The sequence below is a fragment of the Onychostoma macrolepis genome, chromosome 09 (genome assembly GCF_012432095.1).
Source record: "Onychostoma macrolepis isolate SWU-2019 chromosome 09, ASM1243209v1, whole genome shotgun sequence".
Taxonomy (NCBI): domain Eukaryota; kingdom Metazoa; phylum Chordata; class Actinopteri; order Cypriniformes; family Cyprinidae; genus Onychostoma; species Onychostoma macrolepis.
In genome coordinates, this window is record NC_081163.1 from 29,462,954 (window position 1) to 29,484,962 (window position 22,009).

Here is a 22,009-nt window from a genome sequence, read left to right on the forward strand (position 1 = left end):
CACATTTGTTTACGAAGCTCTGTTCTTTTTAACATCGCTTCAGCTTGGCAATAACAAGAGGAATTTCAGCATGTTTATAAGTTCAGATAAACACTTAGTGACTCGTTGATTCTCTTCAGGAATATCATGGATGCTGATCTAAAAAGTGGGCGTTATTTGGAAAATCTGTAAATGTTGAATTCTTTGTGAGCTGTTCAATACAGTATAGACTGTGTAGGAACAAAACAATATTTTTTTAGCAGTATTAATGAACTTTTCGCTGGTGTCTCAAAAGCTAGTGAGCTGCCTTCTTAGACAGGATGTTTGCAATGCGCTTGTGATACCTTAGGCAGGCAGCTCATTTGTTTTGTTTTTTTTTTCATCCAAAAATGCACACTAGGCATGATTCCAAAAATGTAGCAGCTTATTAGACATGGTGTCTAAACCTGTTGTCTAGATAAACAGCTCACTTGGCATGATGCCCAAAACTGGTGTTTACATATGCAGCTCACTACACATAATGTCCAAAATTGTCTAGGAGAGGCAGCTTACTAGGCATGATTCCCAAAACTGGTGTCTACATCGACACCCATACTGTCTAGGTGGGCAGCTCAGATATGATGCCCAAAGATGTTGTCTATGTAGGCAGCTCACTAGGCATTACACCAACATTTCTGTCAAGGTAGACAGCTCACTAGGTATTTCAGCAAAAATGCTGTTTATGTAGGCAGCTTAATGATGGGCAAGCTCACTTTGATGCCCAAAATGATTGACTAGGTAGGCAGATCACTAGGTATAACACCAATACATGCTGCCTAGTTAGGTAGCACATGTGCACAGCCACAGTCTTATGTGGTCTCAGTATTACAACAGACAGGAGCCAACAGACAATATTGCATCACTCCAGGAAGTAGTAGTCATTATCAACACAGTCCCATTACAGTGGGTTTAAAGTGCAAGTTGTTTATTATTATGCACTTGTCATGTTAATCTCACTGGTTTTAGGAAGCTGTCAGTTTAATCTCATTGCGGTTTGTGTGGTACTTTGTGGTGAGGAAAGATTAGCCTAATAATAACAAATACCTTGATTTTTTTTAAACATTTACTTTAAGTAGAAAGTAAGAGCCACATGCATCTCCCGGTTAGCGTAGTCCTCATCTCTTTAGATAGCAATACGACTTCAGCAACCTGCTCTTGACTGAACTCACAAAAAGAAGTGAAGAAAAGAAAAAAAGGAAACATGAAAAAGCGAGATCATCTGTGTCTATTATCTGATTGGCTGTCTCCGAAGCCAACAGCATTGCCCACCCACATGTTTATATGAATCGTTGATCATTTGTCGAGTCCTCCCACTGAGAGAGGATCTGTGCCGCGATCGAGCGCTCATGGCAGCTAATGATTATCGCGCGTACCTGCGGAATCATATCGATATGGAAGAGGCTCCGGGGCGCGCGGCGCACACGGGATCCACGCACAGAGCGCTCATATTCGGCACGCTCGCTGTCATGGGACTGCTGCAGGTCGCGTCGAGTGTGGCGATTTTGTTGCACTTAACCGGTTATCTACGAGAGGTAAGAAACTCTCAAGGAAGCAAAGACAGGCGGAATGCACATGTTCCCCTTATTTCATAAATTCTTTCATTGCAACACTTTTACAGGCTTTGTCACAATTTAGGTGCATGCATCTTAAAGTTTTACTTGCGTTTCAGCACTTTTGAGGCCTGGTTTTGTTTAACCTGCTGTGAACTCTGAATGTCAAGCGCTGCAGGACGGTTCAGAGAGTGTGAGACGCGCCGCGTTTGAACTTCAGAAGGAGAGCGCGCTCGGAGAAGCGCCTTGTGCCCACTCAGTGCTTTTTTGTGCCAAGTGGGGTTTTAACGTAACTTCCAAAAACAATTGACTTTGTGCTTTACATGCTGCACGGTTGTTGGAGGTAAAAAGTATTTGACTTAAAAAGAGGTGTGAATTTGGTCCATCCAATTAATTCGCACCTTCAACAGATCATCTGATTTTAACTTTATATTCTGTCATCATTTAAACGTCGCTCCAAAGAGTTGTCAAAATGTTAAAGCACTTGATGTCCATATACATTTTCAGTGATTCAGATAGCTTAAGCTGGTTTATTTAAAAAAAAGAAAAGAAAAAGAAAATCGTATATTTGTCAGGGATTTTAATCTCCGTGTTCTTGCAGGCGACAAAAACATTATCGTAAACATGTTGTAAGTATTTTTCTTTTTTCTTTAGACATTACTGCTACTAATATCACCTCACAAATATATCAATGCGAGATGTAGGAGTTGTGTTTTATGTGTAGATGTCACAGTATTTATTGATCTCTCTTGATTCCGAATTCATACTGTAAGCACTTGCTCGCACACTGTCTTTCAATTGGCTGGTTATTAAATGTTTAAATAGTTTTGTTTTGTGCACTAGGAATAACTAATCCAATTGCTGACGCAGGAAATGTTGGTTTTTGGCAATGCTGATCCTTGTGGATGTGTTGTTAGTCTAGCACTGGTTTCCTTTTCCGTGTTTTCCAGAAATCTGGATAAAACAGACTTTGCTGTTGAGGCTTTCCCACAAGTGATACAGAGACATATAGTGTCAGTCAAAAGGCTGGACATGTATGTTTATTCCTGTCTGAGTATATTACAATAAAATTAAAGTCACCAGAGCTATAAAATAACACAAATGGGAATCATGACGTGCCCAAAACATGCTGAACAAATCCAAGGTTCTTCTTTGTCTAGATTCCAGCTCTGTTTACTCCAAACTTAACTTCATGAACTGCATCCTGAGATGCTTTGCACATAATTTCCTGAATTCATAAATTCAGCTTGTAGTTGCTAGAAAGTAAAAAGACTTGTCTTTTTTTCCCCCTCTGGGAAGGTTGTTTGCTGGTCATGTCAAGTTTGCCCTTTCACCCTGATTCTCCAAAACATTTCCTCTGACTTCATTGCTCATCTGGTGGTCTGATACTTATATGTTTGGCAGACCTGCAGTGAATGGGACGCTGAGAAACAGCTCTCACATGTTGTCATGCCCAGACCTCTCTCCTGTAGTTTGAATGCTGTGGAGAATATTATGACATCTTGTTTTGTGAGGCTTTGGCCCAAACGCAGCGGTGTATGTCGGAGGCTTCTTGTGTGCTGGTGGAGGGCCAAAGAAACAGATGCAAGAAAGGGAAAAATATGAATGTCAGTTGTGTTTGGCTCATGATTCATGTTATCTTCAGAAATGGATGCAGGGACAACCCTTAACTGAACCAAACCATATATGATAATAAAATGCTTTTGCAAAAAGCTTCTTCTCATACCTTTTATAATGCATGTATATCAAATGCAGTTCGGTGCTTTAGAGGAAATGGGAATGTCGTCACACACTGCTGTCAGCATTCCATCTGGTGTTACTTACAGTTGCAGACAGTTTCAGATTTTTGGATTTTGTGGTGTATCATATTACCTTGTAACTGAGCACCTGCACTATTCATAGTTTCAGATAGGTGTTGACGCCCTAGTTTTACCGCGTTAAATAGTGATCACAATCCAAGATCAGTGAGAACAGTTTATTTCATTTCCAAAATTGTGGCTGATGTAGTGATAGCAGAAAAACTTGTTTGTACTTGAACATATTTGACAAAGACCACAGTGTTCCTCTTTATTCATTCGACACAAATGTAGTTTTTGCATTTTCTGCACTTATGTTGAGGGAAGATCTGTGTAATTCTGGGGAATAGATTTTTTTCCATGGTAAAATGTGAGATTGGAGACTCTTATTGATAAGAATAATTAGTCAAAATATGTAATAAACGAAAGTGATTGTGTTGGGGAATTTGAAGAATCTTATGAATGGCAAGCTTTCCAATTTTGTGGAGTCTGAAGACTTTTTGTAGTGCTCTGCAGGTGCAGATTCAGGTCTGTTGCTTATAGTATATAATATGAACATAATAAGCATCTCATTTAAACCCTATGTGATGATTATTGTTCTGTTTTACCACCAATGTTGAAGAAGTGCATTGGTCAAGACATACAGTAGCTGAATATATTAGTTCTCATCGAATTGGATTTACAGTAAATGTACATCTTACATCACTTTTGTTCTCTGAGCATGTCAAGCGCATTTTAATTTCTTAATAAAAGCAAGCCTGCTTTCCCGTTAGTTCATTAAAAGCATGCAGTGTGCAGTGGTACCTACTGGATGCAGTTGTGTAACTGAACTGTGTTTGTTGTGTTTTACAGGTCGACCTTGCCTCAGCCCAGCAGAGTCCTAATGAGGTGAGCTTATAAACTTCAAAAGATGAGTCCGTGTTCCTCATGCTTGTGCATTTTGGCTCAAACTCAGAAACAGCATCAGTTTGCAGTTTCTTGCAGTTTGCAGTTCTTTTTCTCATTTTACACAACACAATTTGCATTGAGGAATCTTTTGAAAGAAACCAAATGCAATTTAAGTACACCATAAATCTCATTAGATTCTAAACAATGAAGCTTTAGATCTTTTCTATGCTTTTTGGGGTTGTTTTCAACTGATAGTTGTCACTTGATACAATTGGCACACATCCAACCAAGATTTTGAGAAGTGCAAAAGTGTGAAGATGCTTTATGCAGGTTGGGGTGTGATGGTCTAATCATCATTCTTAGCATCATAGACATTTCATGTGCCTATAGCAAGGCATTTCCTCTTATTAGCAAAAACAAGGAAATTCCAAACATGTATCTCTCCAGTGGCCTGCAAGTAGTGTTTACTGGACAGGCAGAATGTACTTCTTGCATTAATGGTACCAATGTCCCATTGTTAAAGGCTCTGCATTGGTATTTTCACATATTTTGTATAAAGACAAGGATAAACACGCCAGAATACCATGACTGCTGTAAAACATTTCCTTAACCGTGATGGTGTAGTCACTTGTGAAAAGGTCAAGTAAAAGTCCCTGGAACTCTTTGTCAGTAACTCTGCTACTGGCTCTATAATTACAAATAACTTGCTTAAACATCTATATATGGTCCGTATGGATGCAGTTCTCATTGTGCTGTCCTCATGTAGTAAGAGTGTAATTGGAGGGTTTGCAAAAGACATTTGGCTGCAGTTAAGAAATAGATTTGTCTCAATTAATATCAGAATCTGTGAAGAGAGATCAAAGGAGAGATAAAGTGTGTTGACTCTAGTTCATACATGCGTTTAAAGGATTATTTCCTGTATGCACAGAGTGCGTTTTTTATAGGTATAATGCTATATAAAATTTCTATTCATGGTCTTCTAGGCTTTATGAAGTGTTTTTCCCCCTGACAGCTTGCTTTGCCAGGCCATGAGAAGTGTACTGTTTTTATCATTACCCTGGGACAATTTATTTCCGAGGAAACTTAAACCTGAAAAAAGTGTTTAAATATATGTTATGCCATGGCTTTTTAACGTTGCTCAAACGCAATCTAGTTTGAGAGCTTGTATGTGCTGGCCTACTTTGTTTGTGGTCTACCAAAATTCTTAAGAAGGTCAGAGCACCTAACATCCAGATCTCTGCACTTGAAAGCCCTAATTATTATGTTTGATTGCTATTCGATGCAAGTATAGGACAAAAAAAAAAACGCTAATATTATAATGTTTAGATATTTAGTTCATATTTCATAAATATAGCTTTTACTTGGGCCTTAATCTACTACCACTTATATAAATCTCATGTGGTATAATATATATATAAAATGATGACACAGTCGCCCACAAATCAGACTGAATTTCACACAATTGAAGGGAGTGTATTGAATTATTCAGTGTGTTCCAGATTTCCTGGACTTCCTGGATTGTTGGCTACATTTAAAGACACCTTGCACATTAGCAGAATTTGAATTCTTTCTCAGATTTTCTAAAGGCAATGAGGCATTGAGTACTTTTCAGTCATACCTGAGCAGGTGAAACTGCAGGAAGGAAACAGCATGATGCATTTTATAGCCTGCTAGTGTTATTACATTCTGGCCTCTTTTCTTATTTATCTGGTCTTACCTGTTATGCATGGTGTTCCGGTAAAGGCAGTTGAGTTTTGGCCTACTGAGCCTGATGTGAAATTTGCATCTGGAAACCTTTCGCCCTCTTGCAAAATTCCCAATCACTTTGATTTCGAATGGTTTTCAACCATGAAAATTTATCAATGAACGATATTTACCCCAATCAGCCTGATGCTACATACTGACTTTGAGAACAGAACTATGTGTCCAATCAGTGGAAGTTCTTGAACCCTGGTTGTGACTTTTGCAGTGACAGAAATTACACATTTTAGCTTTAAGGACTTGAATTTAGATAACTCTTCCATTTTCCTAAATGGTCATCAAACAATGTTGCAGTGTAATCCTGGAGACTGTTGCTTGTGTGAAATAAGGAAAACAATGAGAAATCAATGTATACGTTTACACCACTTCCTAACTAGCTTGTCTGGTTTCTATTTATGCTGCATCGTGTTAGTTAGACCTTGCCACTGTGAAATGTCATTTTGTCCAAAATCCCACTCCTTTACATGAATTATCTACAATGAACATTCAATATCCATTGTTTAGTCTGTACATATATTTCAGTAATGTGTTTGGTTGTTCTTCCTCAGGAAATGCACACTGAAACCTTAATAGCTGATCCACTCAAAAGTTTTAAGGAGAGGAAGGAAAAATGTCGACTAAAAAAGGACACACGCATGCCATCAGTTCACCTTCCTATCAAGACGCCCACTCATTTTTCAGCCAGTAAGCATATGCTGTTTATTTCAGAATCACGTGGCATGAACGTTTCCAGAAATGTTTTTAAATTTCTTTATAAAAAAAACTTGTGATCTTGATATATCCATATTTATATCAAACATGTTTATTCTGATTGAGTTACTTTTGCCTTTGCAGAAAATCGAAATGAATTAACCATGATCACCTGGGACGATGATCAATGGCTGAATGTTAAGATGAGATACCATGAAGGACGAATTCATGTGGTTGAAGCTGGCTATTACTATGTATATGCAAAGACCTGCTTTCGATACGCTGAGGAACACGACTCGAGCAAAGAGGACGTCAGCAATGTACAGTTGTTTCAATACATTTATCACGAGAAGCACACACAGTCTGTAATTACGCCTATTCTCCTTACAAAAAGTGGCGGCACTCTGCAGTGGAACATTGCGAAGTACAACATGTACTGCGTGGAGCAGGGCAGAGGCATCCAATTGAGTAATGGCGATGGTATTTATGTCAATGTATCCAATGCATGGCTACTGGACCCAGCAGCTGACGGGACGTATTTTGGAACTTTTAAGATAAGCAATTGATTTGCATCATTTTTTGCTACTGAACATGTTAATGCACATTTTGCAACCTTACAAACTTTTTTTTAAAGTGACCATGAACCACTGAGCACTTGTTTTTGATCACTGACTTTTGAATCTTTGTTCAGTATAGATGACTTTTAAGAGCACATTATAACTTTGAACACTTCTCAATTGTGCCATTGAAGCTCTTTAGTACCAGCACTAGAAAAACAAGAATGGACTCAGGCCTCTGTCCGTGTTTTTATAGTTAAGTACCAATACTGGCAATAAGGGGCGCCGTAAAGGGGTGAAGGTTAGGACAATTCCAAAGGCCCTGACCAGAGAGGGGGCCCGACGCAATCCCTAGGACGTGATTTCTATTTCAAAGGGGGCCTAGGCAAAAACTGTCCAAGGGGCCCAGAAATGCTAGCGGTGCACCTGCTGGCAATAGGTATCAGTCCAATACTGGTACACATACTCTTAAAATGCTCCAAAAGTCAACAACCGTGCAACGAATCACAGCGATGGAGAGATGCTGGACAGTCCTAGTAAAGTACACCAAATCGCAGTAGTCTGCTGCGACCTTCACAACAGAGGGAAAACATATGAACTAAGTGCTCAAATTTAGTTCGAATCATACTCAGTATGAACTTCTGGTTCACTGAAGTGTTGTAAAAAAACAAAAACACATTTGCAGCACATGTTACCAGTGAGTACCAAAAAGTAACTGCCTTAAGATAGTAATAAAAGATGACATATCAGTGCATCCCTAGGTTACGAATTTCATCATTACATTTATTGATTGGATCAAGATAAATACTATGAAATGTTTCATTCTAGCAAGCATGGTTAAGTTGATCTTTGTAAAAATTATCATGCAGTATCTATCAAAGACGACTGAATTGTGCCAAACTGGTGTATAGACACTTCCAACAATATCACCCATTTTACTGACTGATGAATTTCACTTTTGGACATTTAGAGCTGCCCTTAGGTTTTTTAATGGTGTTAAAATCAAATTTCTTGAACAAAACGTATACAAACATTCAACAAAAATCAAGGCAGCTGGACTGTCTTTGACTCAGTGTGAGAAGCAATGTGCAGAACCAAACTGAGTTTGGTTCGCTCTAATTTAATTTTTTTCTTTTTTTTAATGCACTAAGTGTATTTATTTATTTTCTATGATGATAGAATGCTTGTCAAATGTTCTGTCTGTTGTACAGTTTTGTAGTGTGTATATAATTGTATAATTGCCTTTTTTCCATTCTTCAAGAGGTTTTGGATGAAGGGCATTGACTTTAGGTCAGTTATACATGCGCTTTTGTCCCAGGCACAGGGCTCCTGTTTAAAGCATAAATGGATTAGTTTCTCACTAAGAAACTTTGTATTTAAGTAAAATTCATTTGACAATTCTGTGTGCAAATGTTTGTGGACAGCAGAATATATTGTTTCCAACCCAAAGCAAGCCTAAAAAGGTTTGCAGCCTTAAAGTCTAATATTTTTTTCATATGTTAGCAAAAGTTTTGTTTAATTATGTTTATTTATACTATTCTACCTAATAAAGATACTTTTCTAAATAAAATTCCAATTTGTTAATGAAAAGTACTTTTGATAATGTGATGTGAATGTCATGTGAACCATGTTTTCACCTCCTAGGCATTCATAGTTTACATATGCGTTAAGTCTATTTTAATATTGCCTCGACAAAGAAAAAGTGCAGGCGGTTCCCAGCGTTAACTGGCTCCTCTCTGGATGTGACAGCTAAAGTAAATGTTTGGTCTTTCCTTTCTTTGTGGTATTGTCAAGAAAACGGGTGAATTATGCTAGCTGTGAGGTGGGAACATGGTCATCCTTAAAATAATATCCACCCTTTAGTGGCGGTTGTTTTATCCTCTAATTCACTGCAGATATTTGGACCAAAATTTAGCTTGGACCTCTTCTATGCTGAGAGAATAGAAGTAGGAGAACCAAAACAAAACAGCATCCCATTGTGTATTTCTCAAGTTTAACTAAAGTTAACAGATTGATTTGAGAGGAACTCGCAGTGCTAGTGCTCATCACTCAACAAAGCCAACAATTGAAAGCACTGTGGTCTGTGAAATCCAAGGGTGATGTGGCCACATATGAAGCCTGACCTCAATATTGCAGTTGTTAAAGAAAAAAAAACAAAAAACGCAACCAATAAAATGATACATTTGTCTTTGAAACATCTCATAATGAATGAATTAATGTCATAAAGGTTAAATAGGATTGTTTTCGTCATTTAATCAGTATTTTAAAAAAAACAAATAAAAAAAAAAAACAGCTTGTGTAGGCAGTAAACAAATTAAAATGTCTGAGATGAAAAAAGGAGAAACAACAAATTGAAAAAACTTTCAAATTTAACATTTTAATTAGCATTTAATCTTTGTATTAATGCTGGCTCTGTTTTTTTTTTTTTACTTTAAACTTTTCTAAAAATATAATAATAATAATAATGACAACTTCTAAAAAGTGATGAAACTATGTAAAATAAAAACTGCACTTTGAACATGCAAATGTTAAAAGACCTCTAAAATATAAATGTAATAAAAACATATAATACAAGTCTTTGAAAAAAGTATACTATTTAATAATAATAATTATTATTATTATTATTATTTTAAAAATGTCAAGTGGTGTAACCATAAATACAAATAATTTGAACATATACACAAATATACACAATTGTATTGTATTGTATTTATATATTTATTTAACATGTTATTTTTAAGTCATGTTTTTTTTTTTATGGTAACAGTAAATAAATATGTCAAAATGCTTGTACCAACATTTTTTCAAGAATTTGCTTTTTAAAGTTAAACTCTTGGCTCCTACTTTTACTACAGCTGCTGTTACATCTTGAATGCTAGCACAGCAAACTTTGCTCTGTCTCTCAAAGTTTCATTTTTTGAAGCAATTACATTTCTCAATACTTGGCATGCATGGGGTCCCATAAAAATGTCAGGATTTTTGCCAACTGTACTGTGTGCACACTGGCTTTATGCCCCCTATATGTAGGCTGAGTTTTTTGTTTTGTTTTTGTCTTTTTTTCTTTCTTTCTTTTTAGACTTTATTGTTTTCATGTGTAAAAATAAAGGTTTCGGGTTACTGGTTTCCAAAGCCAAAAACGTAGCATTGCAGCTGAACTGATTGTTTCAAGTTTTCGTTTGGAGACAGTTGAATAGTCTACCCATGATCTACCCGTGCAGCCATATGGGTGAATGTCGGTCCATTTACAGCTCAGTCTATACGCCACATACTTCACCATAACACATTTCTGTGGTCATCAGATGTTAGCAACCTAGTGTGAAATGTTAATGGGCTTGATGTGGAATGAAATCTTTTGTGACTGAATTGTGCTTTTGTAAGCATATATCACAGGCATTGATACATTATTAGATTAGCTAAGTCAGAGAGCCTCTTTTAATGGGATTCTGTGGTGAGCGGGAAATGGCTTCAAGGTTAGATTTATGGAGCAGCTGGGAGCTTTGTTATGCACATTAAAGTTGCTTAGCGATTTGCACGCTCACGCATTCTTCCTTTGCTGACTAAGCTTCGCCAGTTGTTTTTACTGGGCAGCACGGCTCTCTGATGATACAGACTGAATGGCTTTAATCTTACCAATACAATATATGATATCTGATAGCTGGTTATTGCTATCATATTACCAAAACAAAAATACTAAATGTACAACCTACCTTATAAATAAGTAATATATAAGTGAATAAAGGATATTGGTGAAATATGCAGTGACACAAACAAAGGCCCCCTGTTGATGTTTGATGTTTCCACAGGCTTCAGGACCTTGGACAGCACAATTCCAATCAATGTCCAAATATATCAGACGAGACTGACAGTGGCCACTGCAGATCACATGACCATGCTTTCAAGGTTCAGGCTAAGTAGCACCTTTGATCAAAGCAAGAACATACAACTAGAACATACAACTTAATGGAACAGCAAAAGAGCTGTTTTTCTTCTGTAACAGACTCGTAAAAAATGTGTGCCTTGGTTGTTGATTGTATTTTGAGATGTGCATTTAAAAGTAAGCTTAAACCATAAAGTCGACTAAATGACTGTAGGAGTCCTGCATACGCACCAGAGAGTGTTTCTTTCATTTCACTGGAGATACATTTATTACATTTTGATTAAACATTACTACATCAAAACATTTTTAAAAACGTAAATGGATTTTAACAATAAGATCATAGTTTAGAATTTATTAATTTTTTTGATTCAAGCAGTATTAAAATAGTATATGGAATAGAAATTAGAAATAAAACATGGAAAATTAAAAAATACCAATGTGTAAATTTTATTACAGTAAATTTGTACTTTCAGAACCACCACTCTAGAGTATTCCAGGACATTTATTTTATTATTTAAAAGAAAAAACATTAAAAAAAAAATAAAAAATAAAAAACACTTACAGAGGCAAAGACGTCATCTCTATATTACATGAATAAAGACTGACCTCTGTTATCAGATGAAAAAACATAATTCGAGTACCAAACCGGAAGGGTTGTGGTTAAGAAAAGGGAATACCCTGCTGACTCATATGGAGTGATTTTAACCCTTCCTGATGAGATTACATATCTTTAAAAAATCTTCTGAATTTTTAACTAACTGAAGTCTGTTTCTGTGTCATAGATGCCATCAGTTTACATACATATTTTTTTTCTTTCAGTCTAAACAGCCATTTCTGTAAATCTGGCAAGTGCTTGTTTCAGGAGGTACTTCATGTGATAGTTTTGGGAGGATGAAGTCAGCATTTTTGATTTAGTGTGAACACTTGTTGAATCAAAGAGAGAGCAATCTGTTAGCAATCCCATTCATCCTGATGATAGCTGCTTGGCTACAACATGCATTTCTGTAAGATTTTGTAGATATTATTATTATTATTACAAATATACTTCCAGAAAAGCATTTTTTCTTTAAAACATCTTAGTTATAATAGAAGTTAATGTAGCTAATTCATAAACATTATAAATCTTATAATGTTTCAATAGTTCAATAGCTCCTGGCCATAACAAAATGAGTGTTAACTTTTTTAACCTTTTTTGATAACCTTTTCTGTGTAAATTTATGTCCAATTTTACAACTTTGTAACTCCATAAACCATAAACCCCTAAAATGAATGTAAAAACTATCATTTAAACATATTAACAGGTCGAAATACACACATTTAACAGAAAAATGTATGTAGGTACTGATAAAATCATAAGCTTCAAATTTTTGCTTTTAATTCCTCCTAGAATTAAAATAAATGGATACAAAATAAACAAACATGGGCACCGCAAAGAAATGGTTTATTATTTAAATGTTGCTGGCAAATTAAACTGATTAAAACATTTTTTTTTTCCATTTTGTTTACCAACTGTTTATCATTGTCAACTATATGTAAGTAACCTCAGTGTAACCTTGAGGAACGACTCAAAATTATATTTTGTTGTATCAGTAATGTCACAAATACTTTGTCAACTGATCTTAACTTGTATTGAATTGAAAATGTTCTCTTCAGAGCTTTAAATAAATAAATAAAGCATGCATACATAAATACTAAACTCACATGAAATATTTGTGATTTATATGTTGCTTGAAAAAATGGCTACTTCTGTATGGCCAAAAAATACATAAATGAAGCTAACTAAAAATCTTGTCTGCCTGAGTTGAATAACCATTTAAATTCTCTTACAATTAAAAAGATTTGATGCGCTCTGAATGTCAAAATCATATGCCAAAACACACCTGTGAGCATGTTTTCTCCCCTGTGTACATCTATATGTGAATGTATTAAGAAGATACAGAAATGGCAGTTTGCACATTGTTTATGCCTTTATTTGTGCTTGAGTGTTGGGTACATTTGCGTAATTTATTTTCCAATTCATCAACTCCTGTCTCTTTTTAAACAAAAATGACTCAGGCAGGGTTGAGCCAGGATATGTGAAATATAGACTGAAATCGGTAAAGCCTCCAGACTTTCAAAACCACCGGCAACACACCCAGACAGAAGACGAGGTGGAATGTCATTCATATGGTCCTGATTTCTCTCCCCACTACCATCAGAAGAGGACAGGAGGGAATGATGGGACGTTCAGCTGCAGAAACATGCCAGTGGCAGAAACCCATTTGGTTACTTGCTTACGTAGGAGCTCACCACAAACTTGGGCTATGCACTGGTTAACGATTTTCTGAATCTTCTCCTTCCCCTGAGTAGAGATACACACTGAAGATGCAGGAAGGGACCTACGCTGACCGCACACATTCACACATACATTACCAGCAGCATGAGGTACACAAACACTCACAAGTACACTCACACATACTCATGCAACAACTCAACGGACAGATGACTGTAAACAATGATTTATCAGCCATTCGACAGATTGGTGGTAATTTAAAACGTTTTACATATTAAGAAATAATTAGTGTTTTTGTGAAGAGGCATTTTAATTATATATTTTAATTAGTGCTATCAAACGATTAATCGTGATTAATCGCATCCAAAATAAAAGTTTTTGTTTACATAATATATGTATGTGTACTGTGTATATTTATTAAATACACACACATAGAATATATATTTTGAAAATATTTACATGTATATACATTTATATATACATAATAAATATACACAGTATACACACATATATTATGTAAACAAAAACATTTATTTTGGATGTGATTAATCGCGATTAATCATTTGACAGCACTAATTTTAATTAATAAATTGCATTCAAATTATACATTACCAGTCAAAAGTTTTTGAACAGTAAGATTTTTAATGTTTTTAAAGAATTCTCTTCTGCTCACCAAGCCTATGTTTATTTGATCCAAAATACAGCAATAAGTATATTTAAAAATGTAATTTATTCCTGCGATCAAAGCAAAATTTTCAGCCTCATTACTCCAGTCTTCAGTGTCACATGATCCGGAGGGAAATGCAGAATCGGTATGTGAATGGACGAAGAAGCAGAAAGGATTTAAAGCCAGAATACAGAAAGAAAAAAAAGACGTGTAAACAAGGTATGACAAACAAGGTGGAAAGATGATGGAGAAAATCGTGGAAAATTTCCCCCCACTCTACCCTATATTAAATATTACACTGATAGCGATCCACGCAATAATGTATTCACTTACCTGTTTAACAAAAAAGAAGCAACATGGGCATCACTACTCACGATTTTCTCCATCATCTTTCCACCTTGTTTGTCAAGTCACCTTTATTTATATAGCGCTTTTACAATACAGATTGTGTCAAAGCACTTTAACAGTATCAAATTGGAGGATAGAGTGTCAGTAATGTATAATGATAAGATTAAACACTCAATTTTCAATTTTCAGTTAAAGGCATTTCATTATTGAATTCAGAGATGTCATTATCTAGCTCAGTTTAGTTTAAATAGTATCTGTGCAATCAAATCGGCGATAATCGCTAGAAATTAAGTGTCCCCAACTGAGCAAGCCAGAGGCGACAGCGGCAAGGAACCAAAACTCCCTCTGTGACAGAATGGAGAAAAAAAACCTTGGGAGAAACCAGGCTCAGTCGGGGGTCAGTTCTCCTCTGACCAGACGAAACCCGCAGTTCAAAAGTTTATATTTCAATTTTAATTTTGTTGCAATTTCTAACAATAGAGTATTATGTAGTTAGGTATTTTATTATATTTTAGTTATTTTGTTATTTTTGGTTGATATATTTGGGGATATATCTCTGGGGGTCATCTGGGTGTCCTGGTCTCCGCTGACGATCAGGGCTGTAGACATCATCTCTTGGTGCTGATCCACCATCTGATCGGATACGGACTGAGAAACAGACTAGGAAAGAAACAGACAAATATTAGCGTAGATGCCATTCAACTTACGATGTAACGAGTACATCGTGTGTTATGGGGAGTGTTCCCGGTTCCGGTTGATCTAATTAATGCAGCCTAACAATCCTTTAACGGATTTGAATAATAGAAGCGTATTAATGTGTTATGTGTAAGCCAGGCTAAAGAGATGGGTCTTTAATCTAGATTTAAACTGACAGAGTGTGTCTGCCTCCCGAACAGTGTTAGGTAGACTGTTCCAGAGTTTGGGTGCTAAATAGGAATAGGATCTGCCGCCCGCAGTCGATTTTGATATTCTAGGTATTATCAAACGGCCGGAGTTTTGAGAACGCAGCGGACGTGGAGGACTATAGCGTGATAAGAGCTCGCTCAAGTACTGAGGAGCTAAACCATTCAGGGCTTTATAAGTAATTAACAAGATTTTAAAATCTATCCGATGCTTGATAGGGAGCCAGTGCAGTGTTGACAGAACCGGGCTAATATGGTCATATTTCCTGGTTCTAGTAAGGACTCTAGCTGCTGCATTTTGGACTAACTGTAGTTTGTTGATCAAGCGTGCAGAACAACCACCCCATAAAGCATTACAATAGTCTAACCTTGAGGTCATAAACGCATGAATTAACATTTCTGCATTTGACGTTGAGAGCATTGGTCGCAATTTAGATATGCTTTTGAGATGAAAAATGCAGTTTTACAGATGCTAGAAACATGGCTTTCAAATGACAGATTGCTATCGAACAGCACACCTAGGTTCCTGACTGATGAAGAAGAATTGACAGAGCAGCCGTCAAGTGTTAGATAATGTTCTAGGTTACATGTGGGGTTTTAGGTCCGATAATTAACACCTCTGTTTTTCAGAATTTAGCAGTAAAAATTACCGTCATCCAGTTTTTATATCGACTATGCATTCCGTTAGTTTCTCAATTTGGTGTGTTTCACCGGGCGAAGAAATATAGAGCTGAGTATCATCAGCATAACAGTGAAAGCTAACACCATGTCTCCTGATAATATCTCCCAAGGGTAACATATAGAGCGTGAAAAGTAACGGCCCTAGTACTGAGCCTTGAGGTACTCCATACTGCACTTGTGATCGATATGATACCTCTTCATTCACTGCTATGAACTGATGGCGGTCAGATAAGTACGATTTGAACCATGCTAAGGCGCTTCCACTAATGCCAACAAAGTTTTGTAGTCTATTCAAAAGAATGTTGTGGTCGATAGTGTCAAATGCAGCGCTAAGATCCAGTAGAACTAATAAAGAGATACAACCACGATCAGATGATAGAAGCAGGTCATTTGTAACTCTAATGAGAGCAGTCTCAGTACTATGACACAATCTAAATCCTGACTGGAATTCCTCACAGATATCATTTTTGTCTAGGAAGGAATATAATTGTGAGGATACTACCTTTTCTAGTATCTTTGGCAGAAAAGGGAGATTTGAGATCGGTCTGTAATTAACTAGATCTTTGGGGTCAAGTTGTGGTTTTTTAATGAGAGGCTTAATAACAGCCAATTTGAAGGTTTTGGGGACATATCCTAATGACAATGATGAATTAATAATAGCCAAAAGAGGATCTATGACTTCTGGAAGCAGCTCTTTTAGTAGTTTAGATGGAATCGGGTCTAACATACATGTTGTTGGTTTAGATGATTTAACAAGTTTATACAATTCTTCCTCTCCCACAGTAGAGAATGAGTGGAATTGTTCCTCAGGGGGTCTATAGTGCGCTATCTGATGCAATACTGTAGCTGACGGCTGCAGGGATACAATTTTATCTCTGATAGTATCGATCTTGGAAGTGAAGTAGTTCATAAAGTCATTACTGCTATGCTCTTGGGAAATGCCAACACCTGTTGATGCTTGATTTTTGTTAATTTAGTTACTGTATTGAATAAATACCGGGGTTATGTTTGTTTTCTTCTAGAAGAGACGAAAAGTAATCAGATCTAGCAGTTTTAATGCTTTTCTATAGGATAGGGTACTTTCCGCCAAGCTAAACGAAATACCTCTAATTTAGTTTTCCTCCAGCTGCGCTCCATTTTCCGGGCTGCTCTCTTTAGGGCGAGTGTGCTCATTATACCACGGTGTTGGACTCTTATCCTTAATCTTCCTTAAGCGTAAAGGAGCAACCGCATCTAAAGTGCTAGAAAAGAGAGTCCATAGTTCCTGTTACATCATCAAGTTGTTCTGAGCTATTGGATATGCTGAGGAACTGAGATAAGTCAGGAAGATTATTTATAAAGCAGTCTTTTGTGGTAGAGGTAATGGTTCTACCATATTTGTAACAAGAAGTTGGCTTTACAGCTTTAGCTATATGGAATATACAGGAGACTAGATAATGATCTGAGATATCATCGCTCTGCTGCAAAATTTCAACGCCACTGACATCAATTCCATGTGACAGTATTAAATCTAGAGTATGATTTCGACAATGAGTAGGTCCTGACACATGTTGTTTAACACCAATAGAGTTTAGAATGTCTATAAATGCTGATCCCAACGAATCTCTTTCATTATCAACATGGATATTAAAATCACCAACGATTAGGATTTTATCTGCAGTCAGCACTAACTCCGATAGAAGATCAGAAAATTCTTTAATAAAGTCTGTATGGTGCCCTGGTGGCTTGTATACAGTAGCCAGTACAAACATCACAGGGGATTTATCATTAACACTTGTTTCTTTGGATAACGTTATATGAAGCACCATTACTTCGAACGAATTATACTTGAAACCCGACCTCTGAGAGATACTGAAAATATTTCTATAAATTGTAGCAACACCTCCCCCTTTACCTTTTGGACGCGGTTCATGTTTGTCATATCTTGTTTACACGTCTTTTTTTTCTTTCTGTATTCTGGCTTTAAATCCTTTCTGTGTGATGCCCATGTTGCTTCTTTTTTGTTAAACAGGTAAGTGAATACATTATTGCGTGGATCGCTATCAGTGTAATATTTAATATAGGGTAGAGTGGGGGAAAAGGCCCCCCCCCCCCTACTGTTTTTCCCAAAATAACCACAAGATAATGTCAAGATAAATGTTTATTGAAAATATGGACTACATTGACAAGAGTGATGTAGAAATTTTCACCATGAAGCTTACCCTGGTGATGTACTGGAATGATCACAGTAAATGATCTAATTTTCAGCAATAGGAAAAAAAGTGTTCTAAAGCTTGTTGTTTTGTAGAACATCACAGTTATATATGATATGAAAACAGTAGGGTCTGTAGATAGGAAGTACGTGTTATTTAATATAAATATAATTTTTTTTTTTTTTTTCTCAAACATCTGTGGGGTAAAACGCCCCCAGGGGGCAATGGGCAATTACTGTTGTTATTCTGTTCTGAACATCAAATCCTTTGTTTTTCCATCAAATGTATTCTAAATAGTTGGTTGACTAAAAATATTTGGATTTTATATTTAAAAATTACCTCAAGTTAGCATCAGCTAACTTTTTTTTTTTTTCAAATAGGCTATTATAATTTTGTAATTCATAATTATTGATTATTGATCAGAATTGTTTTTATCTCCCAATTGAGACTTTATAAATCGTAATTCTGACTTAATAACTTGCAATTGTGAGTTTATATCTCAAAATTCTGTGAAAAAAGTCAGAATTATGAGATAAAAAGTTGCAATAACCTTTTTTTTAATTCAATGGCTTCCATAACTGAATGCCGCTTTAAGTTACAACAAAACTAATTTCAAGATTAATTCATTATTTTAGTGTGGAAAAAACTAACCTTTTATGTGTAAAGTTACTGTAGGCCTATATGAAATTTACTATAATATAACGTTGTATCTTGTAAGTTAACGTAGTGGTTAGCATTAGTTAACATGAAGCATCTTGGAGACAATGCCACAGTTCTTCTGGATTTAGTCTGTCTCAGTTTGTTGTTTTTTCATGTCATTCCAGACAGACTGGATGATGATGAGATCAGATCTCTGTGTGGAGCACTGTCTGTTGTCAGACTCCTTGTGCAAACAAAATCTCACTGGATTATTACAATTAATGGCAAAATGAATGTTTGGAAATGTAGACTGATATTTCCTACTGACACATTACAGTAAAAGATAGAAATAACTGATTTGAAACCATTTTTATCTGGTGAAAATTCTACACAGCAAAAAATATGTTGAGAGATTTGTCACCATGGGTGTTAAAATGAACACTTTCCGGGTGAACATCCATCTTTGCTAGTGTTAAAACAACACTGACGAAAGTGTTATACGAAAACTGTGTTAGTGTTTAATTTTAATCACTAAGGGTGGTAAGAAATTATTACTCATAAGTATACACATTTAACACTTTATGGTGATTAATCCTACACACCCAGTGTATTTATTTAATGTTGATTTAATGTAAATATTGTAAATACTTATTTTAAAATGGTAATGCAGATTAAAACATATACCTACACTGCAAATTTTAAAGAGTGAATTTAACTCCCTCAACTGGTGAACACTGCACCAATGTTCAGGTGTAGGAAACTTTTTTTCCTCGTCGAAGCAGAGACCAGGAGACGTTGGGATATCTTTCATACAGAAGTTACTCTTTATTGAGAACTCGCTGAGCGTTGCTGTAGTCATCCAAGTCTAACTAAAAGCAGTGATACATTGTAGTGTATATACATTTAGGGGGCAGTGCTTAGGAATGGAAACAAAGCACCGGGTGACGACCTTAAACAAAGCATGCAAATGAAGTATTCAGGTATAGCAACCACTCCTAATCTAATCAGCCTAACTGCCCAAAGATTGGGGCAGGGGCATCAAGAGCAATTACAAACAAAAGGCAAGAGTCTCCGTCATCTGGCTCATTTCACTTACAATACGAGAACAGGAACTGACAAACTTTGTATATAACAGTCGTTCATCTGATGTCACCATCTTCACCATAAATGCTAAATACAATGTATATAACTTCTTCAGTTTGTATATTTAGGGCCCGAGCAAAAAGGTGCGAGGACCCTCTTGGAATTGCTCCGTTTATTATTAGGGTCCAAGCCAGAATGGCGAGGGCCCTATTGTTTTCCTTTTTTTTTTTTTTTATTTCGACTATCCGGGGGTTTTTAGGGACCTTAACACGCTCAAAAACTCTTGAAAATTGGCACACACGTTGGAATCTGCTCCCATCAGGACGCCGCAGAGGCTGGGACCAGGGCGTGGCACAGGGGCTCTACGTCGCCCCCTGGAACACAGTCTGAAAACTTGATGTGTAGTTCACACATAGTTGCACGTATTCATATGAAACTCGGTACACATATAGATCTCATTGAGCTGAACAACTTTCTCGCTACATGTCATAGGCTCCGCCCAACAGGAAGTCGGCTATTTAGGGCTCTTTGAAAAGCGCACACTCTGGAATTTGATATACTCCTCTGAGGACTTCCATATAGAGGTCCGCGGGACCCGACCAGATTTCTTGCGACGCGGGATTAAATTCCCGAATAAAACGCGGTTGCGGTCGGTAACTCTGGTGCAATTTGAACGGGAGCGGGCGGTCTAACAATATCCCGTTCCCGACGTCTTTTCAGAACAACATATCTGCGCTTTATTCAAGCACCGGTACAGCCTGCACGGGACTGTTATGCACGCGCAGCACGCATGAAACAGTGCTTCGTTTTATTTGCGAGGTCTGTGCGCAGCATGTGTATAACGATGCTCAGAGCAGGCTGTAGCCTACCAGTGAATGAATATACGGCCCACAGACAGAACAGGCAGGTTGTCGATGAGTGACAGAGTAGAATAAAGATGGAGCAAAGTGTTGATGCGCTCTCCTTGAAGAACGCTCAACTCGGTTTTGTTTATATTTTGCTTAGCCTATAATTTTAAATGACACATGTCCAATTTATTTATTTATTTTTCTTCCGCGACACTTTTCCTAGGCTAGCTACTGTGTTTACAGCAAGATGTTAAACTAATTTAGTATTTTGACAAGACGAATAAAATTATAATAGGCCATTTTTGTACAACCTACATTTTTTTTAATGCGACACTTGTTCCTGTTGTAAAGGTTAAACGAACTGTATCCTGACAAGACGAATAAAAATAAGGAATACAATTTTTGTACATTTTTATTTTCTCTGTGACACTTTTTTTCCTACTGTGTTGGCAGCAAAATGTTAAACGAATTTCGTGTCTTAAGACACAAAATTCGTTTAACATTTTGCTGTCAATAAAAGACTCTTGACGACGAATAAAATAACAAATACAATTTTGTGCAGACTACACTTTTATTTGTTAGCCTATTTGTCTTTCTTTCAGTAGAGGAAATTTAAATGTGTGATTCTGGAAACGAGATCTAAATTTAGCGGGAACGGTCGGGTCGGGAAGAAAATTATTCAAAGCGGACAGCGGGTGAACAAAGAGTAAATATATCGCGGGAGCGGGCGGGTGCGGGATATAACCTCGCGGGAGCGGGCGGGAGCGGGACTTAAAAAACAGTCCCGCGCAGACCTCTACTTCCATACGATTGCCACCAAACTCGATGAACACGATCTCAAGACATTGGGGATGCTAAATTGCGGAGGGATTATTGATATCTCGAACGGTTTTCCCGTGGCGAGGTGATGAATTATGGCGAAAAATGAGAGACACGAAATGTCTAATAACATCTACATACATTGTCTGATTTTGATCAAACTTCAGAGGTTTGTTCGTTGTATGATGCCGATCGAATAGATGTGACTATTATGAGTGAAAGTTATAGCGCCACCAACCGGCAGCAGGAAATGTGACATTTTCAAAATGCTTTAAATTCAGCATCTTATTTTTACCCGATTTGCTTCAAACTTCATCAGAATAATGACAAAACACGGCCGATGTAAAACTGTGAAGGGAATATTGATATCTAAAATATTGTTTTAGCTGTAGTTTTAGCTACAGACGCCAAACTCGGTACA

At 36.8% G+C, this 22,009-nt stretch overlaps 1 protein-coding gene across 1 annotated transcript; it reads left to right on the forward strand.

Moving 5' to 3' along the window:
• The first annotated feature begins 913 nt into the window (after window positions 1-913).
• On the forward strand, window positions 914-9,785 carry tnfsf11 (TNF superfamily member 11). Its single transcript, XM_058788256.1, has 4 exons — window positions 914-1,550; window positions 4,217-4,252; window positions 6,562-6,697; window positions 6,848-9,785. The coding sequence occupies exons 1-4, from the start codon at window positions 1,365-1,367 to the stop codon at window positions 7,267-7,269; spliced, it is 780 nt and encodes a 259-aa protein (XP_058644239.1). The 5' UTR covers window positions 914-1,364; the 3' UTR covers window positions 7,270-9,785.
• Window positions 9,786-22,009: the final 12,224 nt, after the last annotated feature.

Excerpts from the sequence above, each read along its gene's own strand:
- tnfsf11 (XM_058788256.1), top strand. The coding sequence starts at position 1,365 with ATGGCAGCTAATGATTATCGCGCGTACCTGCGGAATCATATCGATATG. Across the intron at positions 4,253-6,561 it reads CCCAGCAGAGTCCTAATGAG|GAAATGCACACTGAAACCTT; the intron begins GTGAGCTTATAA and ends GTTCTTCCTCAG. Across the intron at positions 6,698-6,847 it reads GCCCACTCATTTTTCAGCCA|AAAATCGAAATGAATTAACC; the intron begins GTAAGCATATGC and ends TTGCCTTTGCAG.